General features: G+C 38.4%; 1 protein-coding gene across 2 annotated transcripts in view; it reads right to left on the bottom strand.

Moving 5' to 3' along the window:
• Positions 1 to 462: 462 nt before the first annotated feature.
• Positions 463 to 16,258, bottom strand: part of CD36 (CD36 molecule (CD36 blood group)) — a 30,293-nt gene continuing 14,497 nt past the window's right edge. For both annotated transcript variants that reach the window (XM_082309692.1, XM_082309693.1), the window contains exons 4-14: positions 15,704 to 15,848; positions 12,202 to 12,381; positions 11,961 to 12,052; positions 11,487 to 11,533; positions 9,047 to 9,116; positions 7,210 to 7,397; positions 6,276 to 6,394; positions 4,893 to 4,966; positions 4,069 to 4,123; positions 3,709 to 3,873; positions 463 to 2,966 (exon numbers count right to left, since the gene is read on the bottom strand). In XM_082309692.1, coding sequence (XP_082165818.1) covers positions 3,709 to 3,873; positions 4,069 to 4,123; positions 4,893 to 4,966; positions 6,276 to 6,394; positions 7,210 to 7,397; positions 9,047 to 9,116; positions 11,487 to 11,533; positions 11,961 to 12,052; positions 12,202 to 12,381; positions 15,704 to 15,848 — 1,135 coding nt within the window. In that variant the 3' untranslated portion in view covers positions 463 to 2,966. The remainder of the gene's footprint in view (positions 2,967 to 3,708; positions 3,874 to 4,068; positions 4,124 to 4,892; positions 4,967 to 6,275; positions 6,395 to 7,209; positions 7,398 to 9,046; positions 9,117 to 11,486; positions 11,534 to 11,960; positions 12,053 to 12,201; positions 12,382 to 15,703; positions 15,849 to 16,258) is intronic.

Genomic DNA, 16,258 nt, shown 5'->3' with positions numbered 1-16,258 from the left:
TGACCTGGGGTGGGTGGGGAATGTGAGGCGCAGGCGTAGTCGGGCTCCCCTCCCACCCGACCTGCTGGGCCAGCAGAGCCAGCAAAGGATGTTGTAATGTGCAGCTGGATGCGCTAACACTATCCTGCCAACACCTCCAGCTCAAGGCAGTTGAAGCAGATCTCTCTCTGAGCTTGGTTTCGTGGGATTTTTTTAGAATTGCTTCAGTTTAGACATGCTGGTGCTCAGCTCTGCCCACAAAGTCTCCTCCTTTTTGTAATCCAGAGCATAAATGTTGTATGTCACTGGTATTTATGATATATATTGTGGCAACGTGAAACGTGATATGCACTTCTAAGCAGCTGTGATGTGCCAGAGTACAATGACATAACAAGGTTAGCCATAAGCTTGCTTATTCATCAGTTTATAAAATCAGTCTCTAGGAAAACACACCCAAAACACCAAGAAAAGAAAGACAAGGAGTTCATTATCCAACACAGAAGACTTTATTTACAATTAGACATAAGGATCTCAGAAAGAAGAGTTTGAGCTTTATTTTATTTGTATTGCAGTTCATTAACATTTCTAATAAATGTTTATCCTGCACTGTTTGAACAAATGTAAATACTTAACTTTACCCTTAATAACACAAATTAACAATAACTGTAACCAATGCTTTGGACAAAATAACTACTAATTATAATTCAAGTGCAGTCTAGGTGCTGAACATAGTTTAAAAGTCCAAACCTGCATTGAGATCAATGAGATTATACATATGAACAAACGTATTTGTGTGCATGCAGAATTGGGCCCTGAGACATTTAAAATCATGGCCTGACTTGCTGGATCACTGCTGCTGGAGCACCACATAGCACTAAGCAACACTAGTAGAGCAAACGCTAACTTGCTGACGATGGACTTGAAACCGAAGAAAATGAAGCTGAAATGCTAGTGTATCAAAAACAGGAGCATTGTTGTTGTTCCTTAGGTGAAAAGATCTCACTTTAGATTCTGGCACAAACCACTAGTTTTATTATAAAAACTTGGTGTCAGATCTTGAACCACAGCAGAGCTGTGCATGTTTCAGAGGAAAAGGTGACTTAACGACTTTAGTGGGCCTCATACTTTTTTGACCAGGCCATAGGACTGTAGGGATGCCTTCAGTTCTGTCAAACTGTCCCCAGACTAATATGAAAATAGAGCATCACATATGACACTAGCAATAATGTAGAGATGAGAGAAAGGTCTTATTTTTCATTGACTAGCAAGCACCATGACTAATCAAATGCATCAGCTCTCTAAGTGAGAGCAGAGTTTCCCTTGAGTGCCATGCCTCCTTCACATCTCCTGTCCTGTTACTTTCCATTTCCAGCTCACGGCCAGAAAAAGAGTGTGTAGCTATGTACCACATAGACCTTTCCTTCAAGAATAATCTCTGGGGATTTCTGTGATTCATCAGCTCTATTGATAGCTACACAACTTTGTCCACAAGGAACATGGGATTAAAACAACAGCATTGTAGTCTGTTGTGGTTTTCACCGTATTTCCGAAGGGTGAAAACACCTTACTAAAGATACCTGGCAAAAGATATTGTCCTTTACTAGCAAGATAAATCTTTCTGGTTTAAAGTCCATTGTAGCACTATTTCCAAGCACCAGACTATGAGAGGCTGGCCATTTTTGATCTTCCTTTTTCTTTGCTACTTTTATTTAAGGGGACAAAAGATCCAAGAAGAAATCTTTGAAAATTATGAACTTAGGCTTTTGTTCTGAATTCAGTGAGTCTACAGGAAAAGGAGAGACCCCACAACACTCAATATCTGCCCCATTGACTCTCATTTCTAAGATATGGCATTCAGATTAAATGAAAAATAAACCATTTATGCAGATGGTAGTGTTTGCTACCTGTCTGCAGGCTGATGCACGTCCTTAAATGAATTGTTGCACAAATTTCCTTGTGATGGATGGTTTATCTGTAAAGAATTGGGGCTACCTGTTTTCATTTATGTTCTTCTATAGCAAGGAAGTGGAACCCTCTGATGTTTGATCAAAATCATTAGCTCAGTCCTTCCTGTGTCTGGAGCATTCTGGAATATTTTGTCTTGACCCTAAAGGTGACATGAGATCATTCCCTAATAGAAGCCTTGGGCAAAGTGGGGTTAGGGCAGAGCAGAGTCTGGTGTTCAAGCAACAGTCAGAAAGAAAAGCACACAGGAGGCAACAGTAAGAGCAGTGGAGCAGGTTGGAGTTAGGGAATAGCTCAGATTCCTAAACAGCTGTGGAGCTAAATGTTATTGAGCTCCATCAACATATGAATGAGCCATCATATCAACATATGAGCCATCTCCGTAAAAAATGTATAAACCATGTATTTTAGTAAGTCTTTTATTAACTTCATGTATTACAGTTAGTAACTTTACATAATAAACTTCACATTCAATGCAATTTACATCCCTGAATAGAGGACAGAGAGCAGTTCTATTGCAGCAGCTTCCGTTCCTTGAAGGAACAGAAAGAAACATTGCAATGAGAGCATCTAGGGCACAGCATGAGCTCAAAGGTGTTGTCATTCCCAGCCTGTGCTCAGAGACAGAACATCAGCAAATGGTTTGCATTTGTCTTGCAAATCCCAGAAGAAAAAAAGTAGCAAGTTGCATAAATGGCAGAAGACGGTCTGAAATCCAACTGCATCTCAATATCAGTCTGCTTGAATGTCATTTAAAATTTGCAACAGGGTTCTAATAATCAAAGTAATTTGAAAGCATAGTTTCCATGGTGGCCTCTTTAGTGATGTCAGAAGTGTGGACCTTTGGAAACATCAGCTTATTTGGGTTAGTGAGTTGGTCTTCTCAAAACGGAAAAGCATGTTGAATTCCATAGCACGTGGACTGACTGTGCCTTAAATCATACCTTTTGTCTCTGAATTTTAACATGCTTCTTGGCTGAGATTTCAGTTAAACATTGTCTACCTCTGAAGTCTTTTGTTACCTGTAGTGAAATAAAATCAGAATTCAGCATGTGGTGAGGTAAATTGTCTTCTTAAAAATGTCTCTTTACTACAGCATACTTTTCACCGTAACATTCATGTCTCTGCACTTCTTTTAAATCACTCAAAAAACGTGTTTGTTTCCCTAGATGTCAGTGCATTAATCCACCACTTGGTTATTCTACCCAGGATGGGAGTACATTTAGTCTTGGTGGGTTAGGTATGTTCAGGAGATGTTTAGACTAACATGAGAGTGATGCACAACTGAGAGAAAGAAGTGAGAAACCCTATCCAACACTCAACAAAAAATATCATTTACAGTGGGTTCCCTGAACCCCAGGCAGGGGCATGTCCTGGAAGAGCACAGGAATCAGCAGCTGTGTGGCCTCTGTCCCAAAGAAGTACTAGAGGGCACTTCTGAACAGTTTAGCAGTCTTGGATAAAATGTCTATTTTCATAAACTCACAACAATCATGTTGTGTTTTGGAGTAAAAAAAAAGTGTTGGCCTTCTGATATAGTTCCCAATACCCTCTCCTGGGTGTGTTGAGAGGATCCTGAAAGATTAAGGCTGGGAAGACAATTTGAAAACATTAGCTAAATTATCTGGATGATTTCCCACAGAACAACTGCTGAATTTACTAGCACTTAAAAAATAGGAACAGCTAAATAGGTAATGATTCTCAACTTCTTGAAACCCTGAGGAAAAGTTACTGCTAAGGACTGAGCTGTTAGTGCTTACTTACTTATTTTAATTTCTTTGATCTGCATATCAAATAGGAACCCATGAATGCAAGGAACAGCACAGAACCTGCGATGATCAACACCATCTGCAGCACACTCAGCATCTGGATCCGACCGGTGACTTTATTTCTGAACATTTCTGCTTTTGCATCCCCAATAACAGCAGACTGAAACAGTGCAAAAAAAATGTCAGTGAAAGGTAAGTATGCAAGCCCTCACTTGCTGAATATATTCTTGGCATGTGTAAATCACAGCATGAGTTTAATTGCCCAGTTTCAAGGCACCAAGACTGAAAAAGCTCGGTCTTTTTTCTTTCCTTTTTTTTTAAACAGTGAATATTAATAGACAGAAAATATACTAACCTCATTTAGCCAAAGAAGAGGAAAAATGTAAGGCTTTTTAACTTTTGATAAGGCTCTGAAATGAGAAAATTAATACAGCATGTTACCTTAATTTGGTGCATAAGCCCAGCCTCTACTTAAACATTTTTCTTCTCTTCTAACTACATTTCTACCTTCCAGATATACCTTTTCAGTATAGTTTTGGACAGAAAAAAAATAAGCCTCCAATTAGTAACAGCCATTTTACATATTGGGCAACCATGTCTTTCTGTATAGTCTTCGATATGTGTGTAGTCAGAAAGAAGAAAGGCTGGACACAGCTAGGTGTTAGTGGGAGGGTCTGAAGACCTGTGTGGTGTTCACCTGCCAGATGTACAGGATCCCAAAATGCACGTCTGTACATGTACATTTGGGCCAATGAAGAGAAAAGAAATACCTAGAGACCCATCAATCCTTGTGATAAGATCCATCTAGTGACAGAGCATACATAAATTCTCTCTCTCATTTTATTTATTACAGAAATTAAATTTTGCCTTCTAGTTAATCCTCTTGGCCCCCATTTGGGTTTTGTAAGAATGTTATTTTTAAGACCATGTTGCCTGGTAAGCTTCTGTGGGGAAATCAAATGTGTGTTAAAATACTTGGGCAGTGCCTTGCTCAAGAAGGCTTTCTCTTTTGCTAAAATTTATGTTCTCTGAAAAGTCATGACTGAAATTTTTGCAAGAAAGAAAAAAAGGCTTTGGGAAAGTATTTTTATTCCTTCTTTTCCCAGCCATTTCTACTGACACTCTCATAGACCAATCAGTCTTCTTGAAAAAAAGTCTTTAAAAACAAGTAGTACTTACTCAATTTTTGGTGCAGGCTTCACAAGGAGGTTTACTTGCAGCCTTTTAGCAAACTGTAGTGTAAAACCAGTGATCTAAAACCAAAAAAAAAACCCATATTAATTTAAATTTTTGAATTGGATGCCTAAGCCTAGAATATGGACCGTGTCAAAAAGCACTTATCCTTATGTTTTGAAGGATTCAATTTTTATGAAATTTTAATGTTTCTAAGGGTCTCTCATTTCTTATAGAAGTTTTGATTTTGTGGCTTTGCCATAGTTACTTTTGTCATTTGCAATTAAAACTGAAGGCAAAAAAAAGTTAAAAATACTAAATCAGTCATGAAATGTTTCATATAAAAATATGGTTTAGGTTTTTTTTCCCACTAGAAATTAGCTAAATTTTCTTTTTCAATAAGAAGCGTGTTTAACTTGCGTAGGGCCAAAACCAAACTTTTCAAATCAGAACAAATATATCAAAACAAAGGTCAGTTCTTTTCTTCATCTCCTTTTTTCTCCTCTGTCCTCCACAGAAACAAGACAGGGTGTGATTCTTGAAAATTTCATATCAGATTTAGGAAATTCTGGTTGATGTCTCTGTTCCAAATAAGGCGAAACAAAGATTTAACTTTAGATCTCCTCATTGAAGTTACATAGCTTAACTGTCAAATTATATGACTAAAAATATTGTGGTGAAAAATCCTGCATTTAATCTTTTCATCCAAATTCAGAGCAAAATAAAATTTTGAAACCTTAGAATTCATCACACAATTCAGAAAACTTTGGTAAATACACTTAAAGTTAAGAATCTGAATTGCTGGAACAGAAGTAGAGGTAAAATTGGAGGCGATCAAAATCAGAGCTGTCATAAATTCATTCAGTTTGGGAGCTCTGTTGGACAATCCAAGTCATAAAGACTGTATTAGGTCTGTTCTAGACTAGTCTGTTCAGACTTCTAGCAATTTTCTTGGAAATAAACTGATCTATATTTATTTAATTTCAATTGAGATAGTAATTATGCAAAAATGGCTAGTTATAGAAAATGAAAAAAATTAAGTATAGAGGGAACAGAAAAACTTTCATAGAAAAAAATTTTCTCAAAATACTTGAAGGTCATGGAAAAGCTATAGCATATTTCAACGTTTGCAGAATCTATTTAATCTCACATTCCCAATAAGGAAAAATTGAAACTTATTTTCCAAACTTTGAAGGTCAGAGTGAGACAAAGTTCTCCTCTAAATTTCCCCTGCTAAAACCATAACACTTTTGTGAGCAGATCTTGCAAAAACAAGCATGAAAATATTGTATCTTCTGCTCGGCCCTCTGGTAAAAGGCCTACTCTACTACAATTAAATTTAAACATTGCAAGTTTACTGAGTTACAGTTATTAAATATTTGGACTTACAGGCTCTACATCTAGAAACGTCTCATGCTCCTTCTCATTTGGGCTCAGGCCTTCAACACCGTGCAATACAGAATCACTTGCATGAAGAAAATGTGGAAGAGAGATAAATACCGGTCTTCCTATTTGAAAAAACAAACTCACTTGAATCATTAAGCCTTGTTTCAGTGCTCATCTTCTGAGGCCATTTTGCATGCAAACACAGCATTTTATATAGACACGCAATCCTAATAAAAATGTTAATAGTCCCACCTGCCCGCAAAAATTTGAGCATTTCTGTGATTCTACTGTCATGAGGAAAATTTGCATGATGAAAGAAATTGTAGTTATAAATCCTGCTTGCCTGTGTCTACGCTGTGGAGCTGGCAGTGCTCCCAGTTTCATGCTGAGGTGAGGACCTGACTGTCACTGTTTCCCCCCACCCTCATGATCTTGTTTTAGTAGAAAGCAAGCCTGAAGGGAACCCATGCTGTCCACTCTGCACCTAATGCAGACTCTGTATATATTTATTTTATTAAACCAATGCTAACCTTAGCCAATATTGTCTCTCAATCTCTGCATGTGTATATAGTTGTGTACACACACACACACAGAGTGTGTGTGAATTTTCACAAATACAAGGACTGAGACTATCTCTGGCTTTTATACAGTGCCTATAGAATCCTCTTCTTTCCTTTCTATACATGCATTCTTGCAGTTTCAATATACAATCTGTAGTATCACGATTTTGCATAGCACTATGCAAAATACAGAAATACTATAGTCCTTGTTTTGGGAAATGAGGCTACAGAGAAGTGAAAGGTCTCACAGGCAACGTATGGAAGAATTCACAGACAAACACGAATGTCCTGGATCTGAGAGTAACACCTCAGCTACAGGACGCATGCTCTCTCCCCAGTTAAATGGCTTGTTTGGCAGTACCGTGTCACTACTATACCTGCTTTGCAGGCACTAATGTCTAGGACTCCAGCTATTGTGCAGTTCTTTGATATGACTTCATCTGTACAGAAGCAATAATTATCTTTGACTTCAGCAGGCGATGCAAATGCTTCACGAGGAACTGTGAAACGATAGAGTGAGATTCCCTTCACGTCCTGCTTGCCCTGGAAAACTCCATAGATCGATCTGAATATAAACGGGGAGAAACATGTTTCAGTTATTGGACTAAAAATCTGAATTCATGGCACTGCTCATTAAGGATCCCCCAACTGTCTCTCTCTTAAAAGAAACAAGTACTCCAGAAAGCCAATGCCCAGCCTCCCTTCACACTGTTCAGCAGTTTGTAGAGGTGCTCCTCTGTAGTGAAGAATATTCCACACTTTAACAAAAGGATATACGAGCTCAGAGGCGAGCATATCAATACACAAAAAGATAGACAAAAATACTAATACTACTAATAAATAATATACACAAAACTAACAAATTAATTAAGAGCTCTTTTCCCTACACACTTCTACATTGACTATTATGAAATTTTTGAAAGTTTTTGGACTACAGTAGAGATACTTATTAATATAAACCAGCTCTGCGATAGGTTTCTGCTGACCTGATGATACTAATCTAAGCTTTATGATGCAGGCAACATTCTGCATATAACCTTATTCCATTGATATGAATCAGAATACCACTTAAGCTTCTTTTTGCTGATACATTATCAACTGATAGGGATATATGGTTGTTAAACAGTAATGGAACCAGGACAGCAACACTTTGTATTGCAGCCAAACAAAAGAAAGGTTCTGGGTTATGCAACATGGACAGAACCATTTTCCGTCATCCCGTTTCAGCACGACCTTTGGGTGATTGTTACTGTCCTTCATTGTTCATTAATTGTGGGAATTAAATGGCCAGAGGGATCTCTCAAACTGTGTGCAATCAATCCGAAGAATTTTATAATTTCTCCTATGCATAGAATTCCCTTTTCCATGACTTGTGAAATGCTTTCCAGTTTGGGGATACAATTACTTCACAAAAAAAAGAACTTTAACTTCATGTAAAAACACTGATCTTTAAAAATAAACAGTCTGCAAAGCAAATGCCCCGCTTTAAACCTAGTTAAAAGGAAGCAGCTGTTTCCAGGCAGCAAAATAAATAAAGGGGTCAAACCTCCCAAAGTAAATACACTGTGATGCACTTTAAATCTTTTAACATTGCTTTCAGTGATCCCATCGGAGAACTTAGGGACACTGAATAGCCACAGCAGAAGCAGCAGGCTGAAAAGCCATCAGTATGGGATGTATTAAGCAGGTTTGTTTGTAAATACATAAAAATAAAATATGTAAAAATATCCTGTGAGAAAACAATTTTGAGTATTTAGTAGATGACAGTAAATCCTGTTCTGCGTAGATGATCTGCAGAAATGCCAAAGATGGGCCTAACTGGCCCCTGCTATTGCCTTCTTAGACCAAAGAAGGCAGGTTAGAGGCTGGGTCCTCATCTTAGAAGAAGTTCAAAACTTTGAACCCTGTGGCCCTCAGTGTCTTTCATAGATCTGTAACAGCTCACAACAGTGTCAGATATTCCTGAATTATACATCTGGCTGAAATAAAACATACCATAAAGCGCTTGCTACTTGACATAAATAAAAGTGGTAGAAACACGTTCTGAATCATGAGCACAGCTCACAAATTTACTTGTGTCTAGGTGAAACATTTATGCTGAACTGCCTCGGTGACCTGAGCCCAAGCAGAGCCACTGCAGCTGCCCTCTGACACGAAAGAGCACTCGGGTGCCACACACAGGTGTGTGCACGCACCGGGAAGGGACCAGCCTACCTGCAAATATCGGAGGAGAAGAAGCGCAGTATCTGATCCTTCTTAACAAACGGTGGGAATGATGCGCCATCTGTAAATGAAATAAAATAAGAACTTGAAAGTAATTCCACTTAGAAGACATGATTAAATTTCTAGCTCAATACTCAGCTGTTACTTTCCTGTAAAGCTGTGAAAAAGGTAAATAAAATGAGTCATTTCTGGGGAAAATATTTATGTAAGTTATTGCACAGTGACAGGCACTCCACAGGTAAGATTGCATTGTTTGTGAAAGCAAGCCAAATTATGGCAGCTATTTTTTTTTTCCACAGATGTGAAGCTATATGATCAAGCCCATTAAAAACAGGATACAAAAAACAATCCTTCTTAATACAAATCCCAACACCTGTTGCCATTGCTTCGAGGTTTATGCAGTCTAAAGACCTAAACCTTTCTAGAGATGCGTAGTTCACCTGCAGTTATGGCACTCAGCACTTACAAGAAACACAGCTTTAGACTTCAAAACTGCCTATTTAATAATCAGCGCTAAACCTTTTTTCACCAAAGACTGCTCAAGCAAACCTCTTCTTTGTAAGCTAAGATCCTCTCTATAGCTAATGGAGAGAAGGAAGCAATTCTAGGGCACAACCCATCTCACCCCATGGTAGACATGCAAAATAGGTCAGAGGAATAGCACTTTGGTGGTGCCTTTTTCTCTGCTCGTTATAAAAAGAACACAGACAGCCAGTTCAGATGCATATTTCTGCATTGCAAGCACCCAGAGTTAAGTAAGAGGACTCTCTGCCATTTTCCCAAACAGGGTGTTGTAACAAACCTTTAACCGGTACATTTGTTATTTCTTGCTACAATTTCTGTTTAGTTTCTTAGTCAGCAGCCATAACCAAGGGATTGAAAACATCTGTGATATCTTTGAATCTAGTTGGCAAGAGCGAGAAAGCTAAGTTACATACTGCCACTTGTCCACTGCTGACAGCAGCACTTTTTCTTAAAGAAGATCCAAGATCATCCTAGACACACACTCCATTTCTAAATCTTGGCAGTCTTGCAGAGTTTGCAAACATGGACTGATTTCAAGTCCCATACAAGAATACTGCTTAATATTTTTATGTAGATATTTACTTATACTATACATGCTATGCTTTGGTGTGAAAGCTTACAGGATAAGAAGGAATTCTCACACTTACTTACAAGACTTTTTAAACCTGCCACTTCTCTAAACACATGGTCTCTCCTGAGAAATCGCACTGAATGCTCTTGTAAACTGTGCAATAACCTTTGCTAACAAGGAAAAGCTCCACATTTTCACTGTACTGGAGCACTTAGTCTAGTTAGCTGAGTGTGTTTATTCCATCAGCTGTGGAAGAAGAAAAATCAAAAAGCTGACCGGGGAAAAAAAGGTTCAGGCTCCACAAGGAAGAAGGAAAGACCCAGAACCTAAGAAAATATTGCCTCTTATAAAATTAATTACATTGTTTGAAAAGGAACTAATCCTTCTTGATTCACAGACTTTTGGAAAGTCAGATTCTTGAGATGTATTTGAAATACTTCAAAATAACTTGCTATGTGCTCTCGGTTATAAGGAAAATGATCTATGCCAGGTAAAGCAGCACAGAAAAGGGAAAAAAAAAAAAAAAACAAACAAACCAACAACCCCAAAAACTTCTTGTTTTGATACTTGCTCACTGAAGGCCTACAGCTCCCTGCAAAAGCCTCCACTATGACATCTGCCAGCCTCAGCTCAACAGATTCTGGTGTCCTCACAGTGAAGCTTTCACTCATCAAGAAGAAAAATATCATCTTGAACAAATGTCTCTTAAACAACTCAACTGTTTTCATATGCATTCCAAAAGCAAATTCAAAAATATTCCTCTCTAGTTTATTAATCCCAAACTAAACTACTTCTCTTCTTCCTCCCTTTTCACTTGCTAGTGGCCTCCAAACCACCTGTCTGACAGCCTTCTCCCTTGTCACCTCAATTTCTTTTCATAGCTCAGTAAAAAAATTTTCTGTCCGTTCTGGTGCATTAGATTTTATTTTTCAACACTGTAAATGAATGTACATTATTAGAATGCAAAGATAATTTTCAAGTGTTATAGCAAAGAAAAAGAGTCTTAGTTATATTTTACCACAAAGATAATAAGTAGAAACAGAGAGCTGGATTCTTTTCTTGTATCTCTTCCACATCTACTCGAGCTGAAGAGGGTGTGTGTACATGTACATATAAAATAACATGCAGTAACATATAATATATATATTATAATAGATACACACATATGCATGTATAATAGTAGTAGTATGTATACATTAATACTTATATAAACATTTAATATGCAGAATACAGAACTGCCAAAGCCCAGGGGAATTAACTTAAATATTGTATCTCATTATTCTCTTGCAATATCAAGAAATGTGTTGAAGTTTTAAAAAACTTTAATAGGCTCACCTGTGCCATTAACCAAATCACAGTGACCTTCCCAGTATGAAAGATTCCTTTAAGATAAAAAAAAAAGTCACGCTGCATGTAGTATATTATACCATGTATCCATTTCATTACCAGTATTGCTAAATATAACTGCTCCAGTATAAGCCTGATCCATTAGCAAAGTTAGAGGATAGAGATGTTCATTCATTTATTCAGATAAACTACATGATGCATTAGCATAGGATAAAAGGGATCTAGCTACTTAAGTATGCAAAACAGAACTACTTGTATCAAAGAATCAATAATTGTCTTAAATCCAAGCTCCTAACAGAATCATGAATAGCTAAAAGAGAGAGGTGGTTTTGCTAAGCCCAGGGCTTGGTCCAGCTTTCCTTGAATTGTTGAAGATTTTCCATTTATCTATAGCTCTTAGTGAGCCTTAAAAGCCATACCTTGAAAATACGTATGTTTTTTAATTATACAATGCTATGATACCTTTTGTTTTTATAGCTTTCAATTATTGCTGTTTTTTTAATATCTTCTTTCCCAGTGTAGACTTTGTAAGGTCCGTCGAATGTCCCATTATACTGTAACAGTCACAAGAAGAAGGAATAACAGTTAGAAGTACTGAACCAGATTGTAGCATTGTCACATTTTTCTTCCTCACAGCAGCTGCCTTAATTTTTATTCACGGGATAATAACTGAAGGCTTTGCCTCCTCATTGGTTTCACTTACCGGGTAGAAGACTCCCACAACTGGGTCCACGGGGAAGGGGATCTTGTTTAAGAAGGGATCTTTGTATCCCCACAGTATTTCTTTCACTGTTCTGTTCTGCAGCATCTGTGACTTAGAACTTTTAATCCAAGTATTTAATAGTAGTTGTATAAAAGTGTTTGTATACAAGGCAGGTGCAGCCTACAATAGGAATAAAATTAATGTTTAGCATAAAATTCTGCATGTGCTTTGGATCAAAAACACAGAGACTGACTCCAAGAAATCTCTGGCAAAGCCAGTTTCCAGAGTTGCAGCTCACTGTAACTTAAGTTTCTACTTAAAACTGAGACTCCTTAACAAAATAATTACTGGGCATAACATACACCAAGGCAGGCAATTTGTCTTTACTGCTTACATGAGTTCACTAGATCATCCCTAATGACAGAATCACAGAACAGTTGAGGTTGGAAGGGACCTCTGAAGGTCATCTGGTCCAACCTCCCTGCTCGGCAGAGGCACCGAGAGCCAGTTGCGCAGGACCATGGCCAGATGGCTTCTGAATAGCTCCAAGTACTAATCTCAAATCCCTATCTGTATAACATGGGTTGTACCACTTTCAGTTTTCTGCCTCTTTTCTGTCATCTCCATATGTCACATACTTCAGATTCACTTGCACTATAAACATGTAAGTAAAAATATACAAGCCTTGGTAATTATTGGCTTAGATAAGTGGTTTAGATTTGCTGTTACGCTAGCAGCAATACAACTGTATCCTGCATAAAACTGACCAAGTGCTGAATTTCCATTATTTCTTTACTTAGAAAGAATACATATTTGCAACAAACAAGTCCTTTCTGAACAGCTTTAATTCAAAATAATGGAGAACTTTTCCTAATTCAATGAAGAATAATGCAGATTTACCAGCAGTAATTGTAATGAATGATTCCCAGAGGCATAAACACAAAGTCAAGTCCCTAAAGGCACTGAATAGCTTGTGGAGAGCAAACAGAAATGATCTATGTTGGCCTGTCTGGTGAAGCAGGAAATCATAACAATTTTGATAAATAAATCTGTGTAAAACCAAGTTATTCTCTTAGAGCAAGTGCTCAGCCCTTTAGTAGATCAACCATTTGTACTTAGTGCTGTGGGGATAGCAATGGAAGAGTCTCTTTTGCTCTCATTTCCTGCCCCCCATGACTCTTTTGCTTTTGTCTGAACTTGAACACAGAGCAAGCAGAAAGCATGGGTATGACAAGATTATGAGACAGAGGAGATGTGGGTTCAATCCCCTCGGGGTTAAGAAAGTGTGAAAAACATCTCCCTGAATTCTCTTGTGAGTATTTTGATGACAAAGTTATGATATAAAAGCTGGGCTTTACTGGATTGAAGTCAGTGCTGTCAAATGAGATAGGCAGAGCCTCTCTGGGAATTTGGGCTTACACCGGTTTGTTTCTGAACAGCAAAATGGGGCTTGGATTGTCTGTTCCCATCTCCCCTGACACGGCTGCTTCCAGGCATGAGCCTGTGCTTAGACCCATAAAGAGCTACGTGGTCCAAAGGGTGGGAGCTGAGCAGTGTTAGTTAATACCATGACATGAAGGACTCTGAGTACAGAAACAAGAACAGCTTTCTGAAAGAGAGATGCTGGCCAAAATTAGGACACAGGCAGAATATATCTGGTCTGAATAAAGTAATTTGCCTTTATTTATTAGGTCTTTTCTACCTAGAGAAAAGAAGGCTCAGGTGGACTTCATCACAATATTCCAGTACTTAAAGGGTGGCTAGAAAGAGGATGGAGGCTTTTTCTTCACAAGGAGCAACAGGGAGAAGACAAGGGGCAATGGGTACAAGTTGCACCAGGAAAGGTTTCACCTTGATAGAAGAAAGAAATTTTTTACAGTGAGAACAGTCAATCACTGGAATGTTGTAGAGTCTCCATCACCGAAGGTTTTCAAGGTGCAATTGGACAGGGTTCTAGAAAATCCCATTGTGATGGCTTTGGCTGGGATAGAGTTAATTTTCTTCATAGTAGCTAGTATGGGGCTACGTATTGGATTTCTGCTGAAAACAGTGTTGATAATACAGGGATGCTTTCGTTACTGCTGAGCAGTGGTTACACAGCGTCAAGTCCTTTTCTGTCTCTCACCCCACCCCACCAGCAAGGAGGCTGGGGGTGCACAAGAAGCTGGGAGGGGACACAGCCGGGACAGCTGACCCCAACTGACCAAAGGGCTATTCCATACCATATGATGCCATGCTCAGCATATAAAGCTGGGGGAAGAAGAAGGAAGGGGGGGACGTTCAGAGGGATGGCATTTGTCTTCCCAAGTAACCGTTACACGTGATGGAGCCCTGCTTTCCTGGAGATGGCTGAACACCTGCCTGCAGGTGGGAAGCAGTGCATGAATTCCTTGTTTTGCTTTGCTTGCATGCAGTGCTTTTGCTTTACCTATTAAACTGTCTTTTTCTCAACCCATAAGTTTTCTCATTTTTACTCTTCTGATTCTCTCCCCCATCCCACCGGAGGGGAGTGAGAGAGCAGCTCTGTTGTGCTTAGTTGCTGGCTGGACTTAAACCACAACATTCATCTAGGCTCCCTTTCTCAGAAAAGATTGTATCAGATGATCTTTTGAGGTCCCTTCCAACACAGGTTCTTCTATGACTGATTCTATGATTCTATATTGTGTTAACACCAAGCATCTCTTCACTCTGCCCCTAGCACCCACCCTCTTGCAGTGATCCTGAACACTCACACACAGACACCACAGAGTTAGTGCAAGACAATAAGGCAACACAAACAGGGTTGAATATAAATATGAAAACTGTAAATGTTAATCAAAGGCAAATTCTCAGCCTGTGACAACACAAAAACATCTGGATTGAAAAGGCTCTGGCACTACTCTAGTTGGGGACTCCTGTGCTTTTCTTTGAAGGACTAAGGTCTCAGTAGGACAGGACAGCTCAGGGGATGCCATTGCAGTGGTGCTGAGGGCCACCATGGGAGCAAGCAGCTGGGGCAGCGAGGCCATGCATACACCAAGCATGGGATTTAATACAGCCTCCCCTGCAAAGCAGGACTGAGGATATTATGGAAAGAACATGGCAAATCCGACTTGTACTGTTCATGCTGTACCTCACACAGAAAGAGAATCCATCCACAAGCTCTTGATTCATTCCCACACTAAAATTGACTAGGAGGATGCTTTTGGATACATCCCATCCAAACTGATGACTTTGCTTCCATTGACAGGAACAAACAAGTCAATTTTCATTTACCATTAAGATTACCCTGGGAATATAAGGGAACCTTAATATATATGCAATGTCCTCAGAATTTTACTTTTTTTTTTTAAATACAGTAATAAAGCTTTCCTCAGTATAGCTGACACTCATGTCATCTGAGTTCATAAAGAGGAAATCTATCCTGTGGCAGTTTCAGTATTACTAATGCTAACTTCTCCCCAGTTTCCTCCAGTATCTCAACATTTGAATGTGGACATTATGGGTTTGTTTCTTTACTTACAATAACAGCAAGGTTGAGGCATGTGATGGTATCATTTTCTGTCCCAACAGACATATCAGGTTCAAAATGAGCAATGTTAGGCAACATGTAGGATATTGTGCCATCAGAGTTTTCTGTGATATTTTCTTTGGGTAAATATCGCACCCTTGAAATAAAAAATAAAAACACAGAATATTTTTAACATTTGATTTTCAAGACAACACATAATCATGCCTGACTGAAGTTTTTTGAAAAATTGATGAACATTTTTGTAGATGAACGTTTAACATTTTATAACCACTGAAAGGATTCTAAACTTTTCATGTGAATATACGTAAAAATTCCATTTTCAGTAAAATATTGTTCTTTTGGAAATATTCCCTTAGTGCCTAATGGATTTTTTTTTCTCAATACTAAAATGAAAACAAATATTTCTTTTTTATTTTTATTTCAGTAATAGACCTTGTATCTTTTTATATTTTGTTTTAAACTAATTATGTTTCGTCACATTTTTTTCTAAGCTTTCTCATGGCTGCATGTAATTAGAAGGGGATGACTCAGAATAGTTAAGAAACA

Source organism: Platalea leucorodia, assembly GCF_965183815.1.
Source record: "Platalea leucorodia genome assembly, chromosome: 4".
NCBI lineage: Eukaryota > Metazoa > Chordata > Aves > Pelecaniformes > Threskiornithidae > Platalea > Platalea leucorodia.
This window is presented reverse-complemented; position numbering and strand designations above follow the sequence as displayed.